Source organism: Mastomys coucha, unplaced genomic scaffold, assembly GCF_008632895.1.
Source record: "Mastomys coucha isolate ucsf_1 unplaced genomic scaffold, UCSF_Mcou_1 pScaffold14, whole genome shotgun sequence".
NCBI classification, from domain to species: Eukaryota; Metazoa; Chordata; class Mammalia; order Rodentia; family Muridae; genus Mastomys; species Mastomys coucha.
Window position 1 is genome coordinate 43,239,859 of NW_022196896.1, and position 18,368 is coordinate 43,258,226.

Here is an 18,368-nt window from a genome sequence, read left to right on the forward strand (position 1 = left end):
ACACACATCCCTAAAGAGGCCTGCTGAGCCATGGCTTACACACACATCCCTAAAGAGGCCTGCTGAGCTAGCCATGGCTTGAACAACTAGCCCTCATCTAGGACTCAAGCCCTGCTTCAACTTCTCACCATGTCACACTGAGATGACTGCAGTAGCCCTGTGGATACTTAGGAGCAGCCACCATGACCCCCCACCCTTCCTCTCTCCTGTCACAGTGCCTCAATGAAGTCACTCCACATCCTTCTATAGCTCACAATCTTGTAGCCACTCATGTTACTCAAGGAATAACTAAATTCCTTGGCAGAGTATTCGAGGAGACTGAGGCTGTCATACTCTGCTATTTCTGGTACAATGCAATCGGCCTGGACTTCAGGACTCCTATACGCATTGTCTGTTTTACGTTTATACTGGATGTTCTTCAAGATAGACCCCTTGCCTTATAATACTCTTCTTTCCTCTGGTGGACAAACCTACTGCCACAGAGACTTTCTTCAGGATAATATCTTCTTTCTCCACACTTTGTTGGAGCATTGCCCATATCTGCAAAGCCATGAAGACTTACTGCTATTCTCCTAAGTGAGTGCACTTAAAATTACTATGGAGTTCAACTGCCATATAACATACCACATATAAGAGTCCAGCAAATATCTGGTAGCCAACAGTCAAGTGTCTACACCATGGTAAACCACAAGTGCCCTTCCTTAATCGCCTAAACTGCTTTTACAACAGTAGTTCAGGAATCCCAGTTGGTTTTAATGTCCTGAAACCAAACTAATTGAGAACAAATGGGATTATTAAAGTTTTGTTATGAGGGTAGAAACAACAGTCACATTATCCATTCACTAACTCTATATGAAAGGAATCATAGCGCTCTGGAGACAAGACAATCCACATCTCTTTATCAGCTAGCACGTTTGTGATTATTCTAGTCTTTCTCTTCCTTCTACCATATAATGTAAAGACACTCCCACAATCTTGTTGTGGGGAAAGGATTCAAAGTTAATAACAATCTCAAACCTGTGAATCCACCAAGCAGATTGCGAGAGCACTCAGAAGTCCCCTCTCCTCAGTCCACACTTCCAGGAGGCAGCCCAGTTTTCACTGGCATTATACCCCTCAGTCAGATCAGAATGATCAGAACACTTCAAAGAACTCAAATCTGCCAGCTTCCTATGTCCACTCATTCACTGCCCTGCCTTAGTCCCCCCACAGAGCAGTAAGAGAAAGCTCCTCCTATGTCTCCACTGAAGGAAGTAACTTAGCAAGGCATACACAGCCAAGTTCTGAAATCCATCTTCATAGATGCAGGGATGCCCCTGTTTCAAGGGCCCCACCTGGCCAGTGTCAACACACTTGACAAGACAGCAAGTCTGGGGTACCTGTGAGTTCCTTGGTGGGCTTGCTGAAATGTATAGATTGGCAGACAGCCTACATCAGCCCCACCTAGCCTATCTTTTCTTCTTTCTTTATAAATTTTCCCTAACAAGATCCTGGCCTGTGACTGTGACTCATGAACCACTGGTTCCTCCAGGAAGATGTGAGAAACCAGTCAACTTTTTTTCTGAGCCAGGGAAATTCAGATCTTCTGATCCTATTGTGTCCACATAAAGGCCTTTCCATGCAGTGGTTTGCAAGTGCATGCATGTGTCTTCCTCAATCACTTCTCCATCCTATTTTTTGAGAATGCATGCTTCAAGTTTTATGTGGCCACAGGAAATCAAATTCATGTTTCAAGCTTCTGGGACAAGGATTTGGCTGCTGCGTTACCCCTCAGCCCTCAAAACAATGATCCCCTAAAGATTAAAGTTAGATTATGCAAAAACCTGAAGTACCAACAAGTTCAAGCCCCCTAGACAAAACTCCTTCCTTCACTCACTACAGACTATACTCAGATGACCACTCTCCACTATTCTGTGAACACCTTTCATTTGTTTTAAAATCAGAGCTTCAAAGTTACATATTTTCAGAACCAGTTAATAAGGAAACCATACTTTTCATTCATAAGGCTTTCCTCTCCAAACAGTACACTATTTTCTATTTTTGATACCACTAGACAATGTATGATTGATTGCATAAACAGATGTTTAACTAACAAAATTAGTAATAAATTAAGATTTGGGACAACTGACAGGTTAGGCAAAAGCCTTACAAACATGTCTATAGTACCTGTGGGCATTAAAGCTTTTTAAATGACTAAAATAATTGTGCCAGGGATAGAAAGAAAGCTTGCAGATAAAGGCACTTGGTCATAAGCCTCTAGACTTGAGTTTGACCCCTGGGACCTCCATGGTAGGAGGAGAGAATTTATTCTTGATGGTTGGTCTCTGAACTCCATACAATGGCATATATGTGTGTATACATGCATGAGTACACACACACACACAATTAATTAGTCTATTAATTAACTACTTTGTACTGGTGATAAGTAAACAAGCAAAACATCACAATTGTTTCAAAACACAATAAACAACTTTGCAGTTTTCAAGTTTGAATCATGCCTTGGCAAACAGAGCAGTCTCCTCTAGTGTCCCCACTGAGGGTGGGAAAGGGAATGACATTGGTACCACCAGACTGGCCCTGCACGTCCTTCCCCTTGCTGACTGTTTTCTAAGAGGATGAAAGTACTTCATTTCTACAGCACACTGCTTCTTCGAGCTTCACCCAACTCTCCTGGTCACCCACTACTTCCCTCTAGAAAATAGGATCTTTTCTAGATCCTACAATGTATCCCTCCATCCTCACCTAAGCTCTGTTCTGGGGACTTGCTTTTCCTAGGTATCTTTTCAAAATAGCAGCTGCCAAATGTCCTAGATTCAAGGTGTTCTAAGGACCCCAGCCAAGTTCTTCGTCAAAGCATTTGTCCTGTACTTCTAGAAATGCTTCCATTTTCTGTAGCTCATGAAAGCTCTTTAACATCCCCAGGATGATTACCTCCTAAACACTCTCTTACACTGTGAATGTCTTTAGTATTTGGCAGTATCTCCCAATAGGTCCCAATATCATTATCCTGGAACTTCTCTTTTTCTGTTCAGATGTCTACTCTGGCTGAAGACTATAGTCTAAGCTTTTTGTTTCTTCATTTTACATCTCAAACCACAAGAATATTGGCCATTTCCTTTCTTCATTTAGGAATGTATAACAAGCACCACTAATGCACTCAATATTATTATGACTATTGGCACTATAAGTGTAGCTAATACCAGGAAAGTCTGTTTCTCATGGGTCTATACCATAAACAGGAAGACAGATAATGAATAAGAATTTCAAAAGTACTGATGAAGGCTAAGCAGGAAAGTACAGAGAACTAATTGTAGAACTGTGTGGTGCCATCCCACTGTGTTGGAAATTAGAGGAGATTCTTTCTTTCCAGAATATCCAACCCCTTTTACCCATTTTACATCTTTTCCAAGGCTATCGTGAGATGCAGGATTCTTGGCACCTTTGTCTCCTGTCTAGTTATTATTGGCTTGTATCTTCTCTGTTCAGGCAACTGAAGGGAGGATACCTATTCTATTAACCCTTGTGAATCCTCTCAGTCCTCTTACCTCTACTTTCCCTCACATCCTGTCTCCACATTCTTGACTCTGGATCAAACCAAAGGTCTTTCTACCTGGGTTGTTAAGCCTTAAAGCCTAACACTGCGACCCTTTAATACAGTTCCTCAGATTGTGTTACCTTCAGCCATAAAATTGTTTCATTATTACTTCATAACTGTAATTCTGCCACTGTTAGAAATCATGATGTAAATATCTGCTATGACATGTGTCTGACATGTGACCCTACGCAATGAGGTTGCAACCCACAGGTTGAGAACCACTGCTTTAAAGGGAACACTTACTGGGTGAATACATAGTCCATGTTCAAGAACTCCAGCTTTGTTTGTACCTCTGACTGTATGTCTGCCCTCTTTTACATTTGTAAGCCACCTCACCATGCATTCCCATTTTCCGGCATGTTCTCTGCCTCCTCCAACTCTGTAAAATCATGGGTCTTGCTAATCCTCACTCTTCAGAGGAAAGCTCAGACTGAATTCACTTATTCATGTGTTACTTTACTGAGCAAAGATAAATGGCCTGCCACAGGTCTTGAAAATACAAACAGGGGCAAAATCTCTTCAAATTCTGTTACTCTCCTCTAGTAAAACTGTTTAATTTGCGATTTAATAATACTACTTTCTGAATCTATAAGTGCCATATATATACATACACATATATATATATACACACATATATATGCATATATCCAATAAAGAAACTATGGAAAATAGACAATAGCAGAAAAAAAATTCAAAATGTATCCCACTACCCAGATACAAACACCATTTTTGTTCTCATATACATAGAAACACATCCCTGCAAAGAAATTGTCTTTCTTTAAAAATAAAACTGTGATCACACTAAAGATAGTACTATTTTATTTTATTTTTTATTATTTTATTTTGGTTTTGTGAGATAGACTTTCTCTGTGTAGCACTGGTTGTCCTGAAACTCACTCTGTAGACTTGGCTGGTCTCAAACTCAGAGCTCTGCCTGCCTCTGGCTCTGAATGTTGGGGCTAAAGGTACGCATCACCATAGGTTTCCAACACTGTGTTCTATAGAAGCTGCCCTTTCACTTCATAGAACTAAGATTTTCTCACGTCATCATTCTGTTTGTTTGGGGCGTGTGTGTGTGTGTGTGTGTGTGTGTGTGTGTGTGTGTGTGTGTGTGTAAGAGGAGGGTGGTTTCTGGTTTCTGGCTTCAACATTAATAAATTCCAAGTTTACCATCCTGTGTATTCCAAAGTCTCCATCTGCAAACTTTCTGAGCTTTAGCGCTTACTCTATCTGGCATCTTAAGGTAGCCTGTGCTCTCATCCAGCATATCCTACATTACAGAGCGAGACGTGCTCCATGGGTGCCTAGCTCTGCTTCTCTCTGGCTTGACTGACCCAAAGGCCATTGGTCATAGATGACTTAAACTTTATATCATAAATGTATCGCATCCCTCATGTTCTCATTCCCATTGCCAGAATTTTACCACAATTCTTCAATGATTCCTTTTTTTTTTTTTTTTTTTTTTTTTTTTTTTTTGGTTTTTAGAAGCAGGGTTTCTCTGTATATCCCTGGCTGTCCTAGAACTTACTCTGTAGACTAGGCTGGCCTCGAACTCAGAAATCTGCCTGTCTCTGCCTCCCAAGTGCTGGGATTAAAGGCATGTGCCACCACTGCCTGGCCACTTCAATGTTTCTTAATTAAATTAATGAAAAACTTTAAAACTGGACTCTTTTGGATTCAGATGTCTCCAATACATTGCCCTTGTGCTTATAACTATGAATAATTAATGTGTCAGCCGGTCCTTTGGTGTCTCCCACTGCACAGAACCTAAAACAACTCCAGAACCTGCTAGTCTCCTTGGCCTCTGAAAGCACTCCCTTTGTAGTACATTCAATTGTCCACAAAGCACCCAGTGGGAATGGCATTGTCAGCTCCCACAACTCCATGTCCTCTGTGCTATGCTCCCCTCCAATGAGGTAGCCAATCAGTCAGTGTCTCCCCAACACATGCACAGTTCCACGTGAGCTATGGCTCCTTGTTTCCTAGAACCGAGTGTCACCTTGTAGTCTGGGATGTCTTTCCGATAGTCTACCTTGGCCTAATCTTAACCATGTGGGTGCTCTTCAGACTTGGGTTTCCCTCTGCTACTGTCAAACCACTGGGATAATTTTTCAGTTGTTCATCCCATTAAGCCCTGAAATTGGACCATTTTCATATATCTGTGAATTTATTATGGCACAAATTACATTGCCTGGGAGGAACCATATCCCATCATATGTGTTTTGAAAAAAGAAACTGACATAATTCACTCTGTTATTTGCTTATTGCTCCGATCTAATATCATTAGTACCAAAATTGTGCATGTATTCTTAACTTAATATCTGCATGTAAGTTCTTTCCATTGTGGTATGTTGAAAATATATGACTCTAAGAACTTGACCATTAGTCAGAAATCTGAGAAGGTACAGTATTTCTAAAACACAAATCTTAAAAACAGAGCAGACCTTAAAACCATAGCAGACAATACAAAAAAAAAAGTGTACAATTTAAGAACTGCCTCTGACAGAAATCATTTTTCAATATAATATTCCACTCTGGATGGCGTGGCAAGTGTGTGGCAAAGGTCTCACAGGAGGTTAAGTCACCATCAAGATGTTTGGAGTATTTCTGTTCTGACAACCATGAAGTATGTGGACGTTTAGACATGAAGTGTGTATGCTGTTTGCTAGAGCATGTGCTAGTGTAGGAGTAAGGAAAACCTAGGAATATCACACTGCTTCACAGAAACAACCTAACATAGACCCCTTCAGATGAGAGTCAAGCTTGATCCACACTGCTTCACAGAAACAACCTAACATAGACCCCTTCAGATGAGAGTCAAGCTTGATGGTACTAAGTCTACTTAGGATGCTTTCATGAGTCAAATTTTGACTACTCAGACTTGCTTGATCAGAAAAAAAGATACAAATAAACGGAGAAGCATCATTCACATATAAAGTTAATTTTGTTGAGGAGAGGAGAAGAAAAGTCCATTTATCTTCTTTGGACACCTATGTTGCTTGCAAACACATCAGAGGGAATATAAAACCTGGGACTGTTCATTTGCTATTTGGAGGAGAGCTGTGTCTTGCATCTGTATCTGTGAATACTCACTTACATAAACACATATACTAATATAATAAGCTAGGAAAGACAGTACTCAGTGCAGATGGGAAGATCTAAGTTTCGTTCCTTACCTGCACCTGAGAAATTCTCTGAAGATCCGTCTGCCGCTGTTGAAGCTATTTCACTGCTGCTCATTGGCTCTGTCTTAACTACAAAAGTAAACACATAGCATATATGGAATTAGTAATCATTTGTAAAGATATGGGAGAGAAAATATAACATCCAAAATAATGAGAAAAAACATTTTATAATACAATATTTTCACAGTTGGACAAGACACTTTTCTGAAAAATTCACATGTTAAATTTCTTCTCTATAAGAATGTCCATTTTTCTGTGACATTTTTCTGTTACCTTTTAGATTAGTGGTTACAACATTCCTAATGCTGCAACTCTTTAATAGAGTTTCTCATGCTGTGATGACCCCAACTATAAAATTATATCACTGCTGCTTCATAACCATAATTTTGCTACTGTTACTAATCATAATGCAAATATCTGATTTGCATAACATTTGGTGTGTGACCCCTGTGAGGATCAAGACTCAGAGGTTAAGAAACACTCGTTTAAATGATGAATTACTTTTGTTTTTACAGTATATACTTAAAATGTGCTTATTAGTGAAAATATTACAATATACATAACATACAATCTGAAATTACTTCTTGGTGTTTGCACAGAATCTGTTATTTAGCCAAGCAATAAGAAGGAAAAATTCAAAAGGGCTTGAAGAAGTAGGGAAAAATAAGTGGCCATTTTTAAGCCCAGCAGGTTCTACATGAATTTGAACATGTATGTTCACATATACCTACTACTACTATTACTATTACTACTACTACTATTACTACTATTACTACTACTACTACTACTACTACTACTACTACTACTACAACACACACACACACACACTTCTTTAGATATCTAATGTAGTACAGAATCGAAGACTCAACCTTAAGTTAATAAACTCCTATCACCACAACATTTCATATGGTCAATTCATCAATACTGTTTTGCACTATGAAGAAAAAAAGAAGTTTCCCATCTCAAAATAATACTGATCGAAGATACTGTGAAGCATATATACATATATATATATATATATATATATATATATATATATATATGATCTTTTTCTCAATTTAGACTATAGAATGTCCACAAAACTCACTCCCAATAGTATGACAGGATCCTTGTATACCACCAACAGAGCCTTACTGCTTCAGAACTTAGCATATCTGCCTTTCCTCCCTAGGTTCAGAATGCATCTGGTTTTGGAGTACCATCACTGGACTGGTCCTAACCTATGTGTGAAGATGACTTATTCTCTATTTCAAATGAACTAATACTCTAAAGTTGACCTGAAACTCTATGTTCCCTAAAATGAAGGTTCTGACCAGAGTACTGACAGCGAGAGAGAGGCTCCTTCCTCAAAGTAAAAACATTCTGGGATGGGAGAAAATGGTGGAGAAAATGGTTCTTCTGTCTCAGGATGTTACCAATCTCTCCAAAGTACTAGGCAGAGGACTCAACCAGCTCAAGTCCTGGCCTTCGGCATTTTACACACACACACACACACACACACAGAACGATAAGTAGTTTTCACATGAACATTATACGTATATGGATTAGACAGTCATTTCAAAAAAATAATTTCTTATATGGTTTTTAAACAAAGTTGGGAGAAATACACACACATGCGCACACATAAATACACATGCACCCCGAGACTAATGGAAATCATTCTGCCTGATTGTTTTCATGTAGACCACACAGCAGTGAGACTCAAGTTCTGACTCAAGTTTTTACTTTTCTGCCAGTTGTTTTGGGTTTGAAGTCTTAGTTGATGCTAATGCATCCTGACAGAAGCCTGCTGTCTCCTTCCTCCCCCCACCCCCCATGCCACCAGCCACCTAATGTTCTTGCTCTTCATAACCAAGACATTGCCGCCACAGCTGTAGGAAAGCCAACAGTAACTACAAGGGGGTTTCCTACACAAGATGTCCAAATTATACTTCATGTTCCTTTAAAAACCTGACACAGGCCCTCATCAAATCCTGTGATCACAATTGGTCTAGTCCCCTTTCTAAACAGATCACCAATGGGAGACTGAACACTGAATCAGTCGCAGGATTTTTCCTTTCCAATTACATTAGTGTAGAGGAGGCCTGTGATTGGACAGGGAAAAGGGAGGTGGAGCTAAGAGTTGCAGAGATAGCCAGCTTCTCTGGGGAGAAAGGAGAAAGCAAGATGGTGGCAGGCGTGAATCAGCTTGGCTTTTAAACAGCCACAGGTAGTTACGAAATCATAAGGCTAGAATAATAAGGATAAAGCTTTTATCATTATCAATTGGCTCTGAAATTATCGTATTGGCATCTTTTAAATTGAGAATTTATTGATACACATATCTGATTGGTTAATTATAAGTTTTCTAGAGTTTTGATTTACTTGGTTACTGGAAGGTGGGAACACCGATGGTGGAGAGGGACCGCTGTCCAGGGACAAGCGAGCCAGAGCCTGTGGTGGCTAGCAGCAGAGAGTTACAGGCTGGAGAGAGTCACTGGCAGCTTGAATGCAGGAGCTCCCCACGGGGAGGTAGTGGGATGAGAAAAGCAGGAGTGCGGAGAGTTGGCAGTTCTCATTTTTTTAATATTTCCCATAACAGAATCAGACATCTTTTGCTAAGCAACAGGGTACAATGGGATAAGATGAAAGCTGATGAAAATGCCTATTTTGGGTTATCTTTCTTAGGATGCTATTGTTGGAAGAAACCCTCAGGTCATTCTAAGGTCTCAGAACCTCCTTAGTCAGGTACTACCTTGTTGTCTCTCTCACATGTAAACATTGAACCTAGAGGCTAGGAAGTACTCAAAACTGTGATTTAATTTGGCACATTCTTTTACTCCTAGGCCTGTGACCAAAGCTCAATGAAACGATAGATAATAAGTAGCACTTTGCCAAAGTTAGAGCCAGGAGAAGGCCCAGGCTCAGCGCCCCACGCTGTGGTTGGACTAGAAAGCAGGATTCTGCCAGTTCTCACCCTTGGAGCTGCCAGGCTAGTGAGCTTACGGGATAATCTCAAGTAGAAACTCTCGGGTCAAGATGTCAAGAAAAGATGAACAACTCTTCTACTGCCTTGGTTGTTAGTCCAAATTGTTTTTAAGTCTGCCTAATCTAAAGTCAACGATTCTATAGCTTGAACTATACAATTACTCTGAGAAAGTTTACCTACAACAAAACCCTTTTTATCTCTGTTCCCCTGAAATCTACATCTCTGCATGATCATGCTCAATCAAGTGGTAACTCTTACTCCCACCAGGAACTGCAATTGTTCTTGAAATGCATTAAAACTAGGGAAGAAAGAAAGGACTGGAAGGTGATACTCTCTTTGAGGTCTCAAGATCATTGCCTTTTTGCTGTCATCCAAATACAGCCATCTATACACTAAAAACCAGAGTCCCACTCAATCTACACTCTAAAAAGGCTCTCTGTTAAAGAGGAGATGATTTCCACAGAGTAACTACCAGGATGAGCATGATTCTATCCGTCCTGTAATTGAATACTAGGATCAACAGAAGCCTAATGATTTATTGTGATGTAAGATATTCTCTGAGGGGTTGGGAAGATAGTTCAGTGGATAAGGAGCTTGCTGTATAGGTATGAATACCTGAGTTCATATCTCCCTGATAAACTATGCATGGCAGCACATACTTGTAACATCAGTGATGGAGACAGAGTGAAGACAGGTAGATCCCAAGAGTTCTCTAGCCAGACAGTCTAGTCTATACAGGGAGCTTCCAGTTTAATGAGAGACCTTGTTTTAAAAGTGAGGTGGAAAAGACACTCCATATCAATATTTAGTCTACACAGGCACACGTGGGTGAGTACACACACATGGATACTATACAACAGACAGACAGACATGCACACACACAAGTTCATAAAGGAAAACTTACTCTTCAAAAAAAAAAACAATGATTTAATTATTCTGGCTTTTTAAATGCCAGTTATATGGCATGTAAAGAACTGAAGACACAAAGACAATACGTGTCCATTTAAATCTTACCCACTCCATCTTACCTGAATGATCACACAGAGCAATATGCTCCAAAGAAGATAATAACTGAGCATCTCCCTGCAAAGAAGATAACTGAGCATCTCCCTGCAAAGACAATAACTACTGAGCATCTCCCTGCAAAGACGATAACTACTGAGCATCTCCCTGCAAAGACGATAACTACTGAGCATCTCCCTGCAAAGACGATGACTGAGCATCTCCCTGCAAACACAATAACTGAGCATCTCCCCAAAGCTTCCAGTTCTTAAATACCATGTGCTGACTTTTTATAAATGGTACTGTACTATGACCTCAGTGTACTAGAAAGTAGCCATTTTTTTCTATTATTGACAGTCCTACATCTCTTTTTTTCTCTGCTCCAAGTTCTGTCCTGCCATCTGACCCTGGGCAACTGTTTCATAGTTCTTTGAAGTATTCAGAAATTTCATCATGTGACTACACACTCCAGACCTTAGCTATCCTGGGCCATCACTACTTTTCACATGTTCCACAAACATCCATCTACTAACGCCTTTGAGCATCAGTGTTGGGGTCAGAACATTTAATCACCTGCTGCTGGGTTTTCTACAGTTTAACTCTTTGGACCTAATCATCCTTTTCACATAGTTTTTTTAATTATTTATATTACCAAAATGTAAGACAGATTCACAAAATGTTATAAGAAAGATCTGGTACCAAGAAGGAGCTGAAAACATGTTCGCAATCATCACTAATAGAGGCAGCAAGCAGTATAAATTCTGCTCTGTGGAACATCCATCTCTTGTCTACTGGAAAGAAGTAATACTATGAAGTAACATCAAATATAGAGTTGAAAGTCACAGATTATTACTAATAGTACTTCAATGTAGCTTTACCACCCAAGAATGCGAACCTAGAATAAGGCACTTAACGTTGAATACCTCACTTTTCTCCTCTGTTACTGGGTATAATAAACTCAGATGAGAATAAAGAAAGAGAAAGATTATATCATTCCAGCAGCACACGGGGCCAAGGGCCAAGCTTTATAATCACCTTTTCTTTTCGTACAGTATCTCTTTAAGCATGAAAAATTAAAATATGTTTCTTATATTAGTTGAGTTGCAGGCTAGGAAAATACTCTGCATGGAACTATATCCTTGGTTCCAAAAGCATTTTTGAATGCAAAGAAAACACTTAAAATCTATCAGAAGCGCCAGATTAAAGTCAAGCTTATGCTGCCAAAAGAAATGTGAGGATCTAACAGGAAAAAAAAAAACCAATCAGTGGGTCTTCCCTAAGGAATGTCAAATCAAATTAAACAAAGTTTCTTAGGAATAACTCAAGGAGGCAGGACTTAATAATGATTACATTAAGAAACTAGTGCCTTGGACATTACTTCAGCAGTATATGCTTCTCCTGAAGAAGCAGGCCATCAAGAGAAGGGTGTAGAGGCTAGTAGTGAGTAACAATTTCAGAATAAATGTGGAAATTCTACCATTCATTACAAAGTAAGCTGACACATGAAAATAGGAACCCCTCTTTTTATACTGTAAGTGGAGACTCTTGACTATAAAACTACTGGGACATGGTGATATGAGCTGTGACAGCAGTCAGCCAACTAAGCCCTGCACTATAATTCCAGGTTCATCAACTTCTGGATGAACTTTAAATGTTATAGTCATGAAAACACATTTCCAAACTAACAGGGCAATCAGAGAAGTGTTCAATCCATTTGATGAGTGATAATTCTCCCACATATAAGTTCAGACCTAAATGGTAGCTCTGCTTGCTGGAACTATGCCAGCCTGTGCTTTGATGGATTTGTCCAGAAGAACATATGGCCGTGGAATGGCATCAGGCTGGGTGAGCATCAGTCCTGAATCCTCCACTCCCTTCCAGTCCCACTCCCCAGTCAGTATTTAAACTCATCTTACAGCAGTTCTTCTGTTGGCATAGGCCCAGACACACAGGGACTTGAGAAACCCGCTTTGACAATCCTCTACCTCCCATGGTCCCTTCCTGTCAATGGCAACTAAAACCACATCACTTCCGAGAAACATCCCATTTTCCTCATTTACTCCCTTCTGCCAGATTCACTCAGAACAAGCTTCAAGTCTGTTTTCCCCCACCAATCTCATCAGCCTCATGTGGCCAGTATGGAACACAGGGCCTGCCATGTCATGTCTCCACTCTGTGCTGTGTAGTCTCATGTACCCTAATGAATCTAATCATAGAATGGGCTACTTTGCATTGCCCACTCTTCAGCCAGCTGCTCTGCACAGTGAGCATGATAGAACAGGCCCAGTTAACATGCTGGTGGACTCCACTTCAACAGTCTTTTCTTTTTTCAGTCCCTTGAGATAACCCATCATGGGGCAGTCTCTGTTTTCCATTTCTTGTCAGGTATCTGAAATATCTTCATTGATTCTTTCCCACATTCCTCAGTCTGTAAACCATACCTCATTCTCCACCCATGTGTTGTCACCAACTACTTTTTAGAGAATGCTGAAGCTGCATTAAAATTTTCCTCTTCCCGCAGCATGTCTGCTGGTTAATTTCAGTTAAAAAGTCCTATCCTTGGTCAGGAACTGCTTCTTGCACCGGCACCTTATTCCTCGGGTCTCTCTTTCCCAGGCTTCCTTTGCAGTGATACTCCATTGCTTGGTTTCACGGGCTCTTTGTGTCTCACAAAGCATCCTCTCCTCTACCCAGGGCCATGGCTGGGACTCTTTGGACATGCTGTATGCAGGGCTCAGAACAGAACACAGGGCTCTACTCTACTCTCTCCTGCTTTGTTCATGAATTGTCTCTCAACCATGATCCTTTGCAAGCTGTCCTCTTGGGCACTGGCTTTTAGATTGTCAGCATTGACTACATTTTCTACTCTATTAATCATTGTTACTTTCTCTTACTTCCTTACATGGCTTTTCCCAATTTCTGACCTTAAACTTTTCTTGGTTTTATTTTTTTAAGCCTTCTAAATAAACCCTTTTCTGCAACAGTTTTCTTTTAAGTCATTGATTCCTTTTTTCTACTATATTATCTTTCCTTTTCCCTCAGATTGCTTGCCTCTGTCTACTCTGGGGTTCCATAATTCTACCTCCTTCCCACCTCAATCCATTTTCTTTCACAATAATTTTTCTTGCCATCCATACCTTTTAAAAATGATTTTTACATAAATAACTCCTCAATCTCCATTCATATATACACAGTGTTGTCATAAAGACATATCACCTGGTTTAAACCTGACTCACAGCCTGACCAAGCATACCACCACCACCTCAGAAGCTTCAGCTTCCATCTCCCAAAGACTGCACGTTTCCCTTCTGGTTGAATTTCTCCTGCCACATCATTTCCTAGAACCCACTACCAAGCACTATGGCTTGGATCTTGAGCATGCCTCAGAGACTGATGTAGAAAGATGATCTTCTCTGTATGATGTTACTGAAGGTTGTGAAATTTAATTTTATTTTTCTTCATATCTTTTCATGTCCCTACCATGAGATGAATGATTTTCCTGTACCATAAGTTCCAACCATGACAAAGTGCCCTTCCTCTGACCAGAACCTGAAAAGTCATGATATGGCCCACTGAAACACTGGTAGAGTGCTAGCCGAGTATGTATAACACACTCTGGCTTCTGTCTCTAAAAATGAAGGTAGGGTAGCGTATTGAGTCTACCTGTTCATGGACTCATAAAATACATAGTCCAAGTACCTTTCTTCCTAGTTACCTCGGGTAATTTGTTACAGTGACAGAAAGCTGACAAATCAAACCTATAACTTCTACCACTGTCTTCTTTTCCATCTACCTTCTAAATCTCATGGTCATTCTCCTTCCTAACTACCTTCTGCTGGGAAGATTGGAACAGCAGGTCAACTCTCTCAACTGTACACAATTACAGATTTTAGTAGCCTAGATTTGTACAATACTTCTGGCACTACGGTCTTAGGTAGATACACAATAGGCATGAATGAAGTTTTTATTCTCTATTCATTATGCATTAGAGTCTTACAAAACACACAGTCTTATCTAATTGTCCTGACTCTGTGTAACACTATAGTCTATGTGCTATTAAGAAGGAACCACATGCCCCATGTGCCCCCATAAACAGACACTTAAACCACAGTGGCCAGTGCTTTCTCCCAGCTCCAGCTCTGCCAGTCTCTTAACTGCTCATATTTAATACTGGATAAGTTTTCCATGACTGAATTATATATTTCGAGTTTCATTAAAAAATCCCACTGCGTCTTCCTTAAAGACTATGAGTATGACTTAAGCAGAATTGTTTCTCTTTGACTTCAAAGCCTGTGTCTGTGGCTTTTTCAGGATACAAGGTAGATGGAAAAGAAGACAGTGGTAGAAGTTATAGCTTTGACTTTTCAGCTTTCTGTCCATATATATTATATATATATATATATATGTATATACATATATATATGTCTTCACTTCAATCCTACTTAATATCTCATAGTCTTATACATCTTGATGTATGATAATTTTCTCACAGCAGGAGAAACATTTGTAAATTGTTCTCTTGACACAACTCAGGCCAATGCATAGCTCACAGAACCCAGCAGATATAGAAGGAACAGACCAAGTTAAGGCCTGCACCCACCTGAAGACGTTTTACTTAATTTAAATCATTGGGCACATTGCTCAGGCAAATATAAACATCAATGAATCTAAGACAGTTTTAAACATCCCTGCATTATCACTCTGGGAACTTATATACACGTTCTCTCATCAAAGAATCTCATGGACACCACACACAGACAGTACTTGTGCCATTTGAAATCAGGTACAATTTGGGCATTATTATAAAATAAAATATCTTTGGGTGTTTGTTTCCTTAGAGTGTGCCCTTCTTGACTTAGAAAGGAGACAGGTAAATAAATAAATTATCATAAATAATTATGATGTAGAGATCAAAGAGAGAAAAACACAGCCGAGTAATTGTTCAGATTCAATGACATTACTAATCCATTCAAAAGCTCTTTTTCTTAAACCATAGGCAAAAGTGAAAATACAGGTTTTGAAAAAACTGTACCAAATAGTACAAATAGAAACAAATGCACCAAATGAAAGGTAGCAAAAAATGAGTGAAATTCTACACAATAAATGAAAGTAGAAAATCTTCCTAAATGTGTATTTTATATGCCTGACTTTAAAAACACATCAATGAATTATATTAAGCTACCATGTTATTTTTCTTTATGGAAAAGCACATACAGCTGTAAACTCAATGCTTTGCTCCCAGGCGATTCTCACTTAGAAATGTGGCATCTTCGTGTTTGGACTGAGACTACGACTTGACATCCTCCAGGGATTAGAGTCATCTTCTCTGTGTACCAACAGGGGAGAAAAATATTAACTTTTCAAAAGGAGCACAGCTTGTACAACCTTATGAATAGCAAGCCATGCTTACCACACTTGACCTTAAGAGTATTCATGATATACAATGTCTCCCATTGGCTCAGGAACTGGGTATTTGCATGCTAGCTGGTTAGGCTTCTGAGAAAAGGCTGCATTCTGAGGACTCTGACCAATCAATCAAGGCATTAGTCAGTCCATTGATAGTCTTATAATCCTGCCACATTACTGGGAAGTGCTGGAATGTAGGAAATGGGGCCTAGATGGATGAAGAAGGAAACTAGGGGTCTGCTCTGGAAAGACAGGCCTTGTCACCTGGCCCTTTTTCTCTGCCTCTGGACCACCGAGTGACCTGAATAACTTTGCTGTGGAATTCATGCCCTTTAACAATGGCGTTCCTTTTCACCTCAGGCTCAGGTACATGCAGCCAGCTGACCGCAAAATGAAACCTTTGAAACTCAAAGCTAAAATGCAATTTTCCTCCCTAGCTGGAAGATTCAGCTCCTTGTGTCAGGCATTCTGTCATAGTAAGGAAAATGTAACCAACACACAGTCAAGAGGAAATGGTAGGGAACTTTAAGACCTGTTAGTTACAGAAAGACAGCAATGATAGTGGCTTGTGAAGAGGCTAAGGCTGGTGGCCCTCTTGTAAGAAAAAAAGAAAGAGAAAGAGAGAGAGAGAGAGAGAGAGAGAGAGAGAGAGAGAGAGAGAGAGAGAGAGAGAGAGAGAGGGAGAGTAAATGCAGGGGTTCCCTTGAAAGGTCCTTCACAATGTTAATTAGCTTTTTTTCCACAGTTAGTACTATTGGTCCACTGGCTCAGGTTCCCAACACATCAAACCCTGCACAGATGAAGACTATACTGGAGCTGACAATCCAAACATTTCCTGAATGCAGTGCCAGCTTGCTACCCAAAGCACTCTCACAGTATTGTCCCTTTCTCAAAATATTCACTGGCTTCTCTTACTGGCCCAGAAGTTCAAATTCCTCAGCCTGATACTCAGGGTCCTCCAAGACCTGGCTCCAGTAGACTCCCCCAACCCTATCTCCTATCAATTCCTTCAGCAGCTCAAGCTTTCTCCTCCCAGTCCCCGAAACTATTCTACCTTTGTTCAAGGTGCTCCCTCATTAGCATGCATTCCAGTTCTTCCCCACCTATTCAAATTCTACCCATTCCCTAAGGGCTCAAATTGCACCTCAGCCTTGAAGCTCCGCCAGAACCTAGCAAGCTGAAGAGCTCTTTCTTCTGAACTCTGAGGGCACTCCTGTTTGCAGCAGTGGCTCCTAGCCTTCTTGAGAATGAAGCCCTTTTAATGACACCAAAATATTTCAGAACCCAAGGAAGGATAGCTTCTTTCTAATCTCCGGATGGAGAAAGTACAGGGTCACAAAACATGCAGTGAAACTAATAACAAAAGTTTTGCATTTGAACAGATGTAGTGGTTGTTCACACAGGAAAAGGCTGTGCCTGTGACTTGCTAATGGCTCACCAAATACACAAATTCGGTTCTATACACAAAACAAGGTTCTAACCTTCTGTACTCTCCTGTTCTGCATAAGGTCTTAGTCTCCAAAAGCTATTTTGGAATATTATTGTCCTTCAGGTTTTTGCCAAAAGTCAGAATTTGTATCTCCCTCAATGAGACCATGAACTCCTTAAGTCAGGGTCAGCTGATATTCTTAGTTGAACTGCTGAGTTCCTTTGCAATGCTTTGTGCACAGTAAAAACTTTGTTCTCCCCTTCTGTCCCCAATATTGTCTGAAGAAGTTTACAAGAGTGTAGAAAGCCAGGTGAATTATCATAACCAACCACTTGGAGTCATTAATTAATTTTTTATTGCTGTGCTCAGGTGTCCAAGCTAGAAGGCTGCTAAGCTCCTATACCTGCCCTCAAGAAGAAGACGGAGGAGGAGGAGGAAGAGGAGGAGGAGGAGAAGGAGGAGGAGGAGGAGGAGGAAGAGGAAGAGGAGGAGGAGGAGGAAGAAGAGGAGGAGGAAGAGATCTCATTTTTCATCTATCCTCAAATGAGTTGCATATGTCAAAGATTTCTTCTAAAGAGGTCATCATTCACATCATTAACATACATGTTTGTTTATGGCTCTTTCTTCTTTTCAGTAAAATTATCCAGATTGAAAGGTACAGGTTTTAAATGTGCCCTTCAATGATTTCCAACAGACATCAGCCTTTAGAAACCAAAGTTTGAGCTAAATAAATATTCCCTTTAGCTCACTATAAGGGAAATAGAACACAGTGGTAAAAAAAAA

General features: G+C 40.1%; 1 protein-coding gene across 15 annotated transcripts in view; it reads right to left on the minus strand.

Moving 5' to 3' along the window:
* Window positions 1-18,368, minus strand: part of Eya1 (EYA transcriptional coactivator and phosphatase 1) — a 311,134-nt gene that overhangs the window by 113,916 nt on the left and 178,850 nt on the right. For 14 of the 15 annotated variants that reach the window (XM_031366906.1, XM_031366904.1, XM_031366911.1 and 11 more), the window contains one exon: window positions 6,772-6,849. In XM_031366906.1, the coding sequence (XP_031222766.1) occupies window positions 6,772-6,849 (78 nt within the window). Of the gene's footprint in view, window positions 1-6,771; window positions 6,850-18,368 lie in introns of those variants that run through there. The other variant, XM_031366918.1, reaches the window with a different exon arrangement.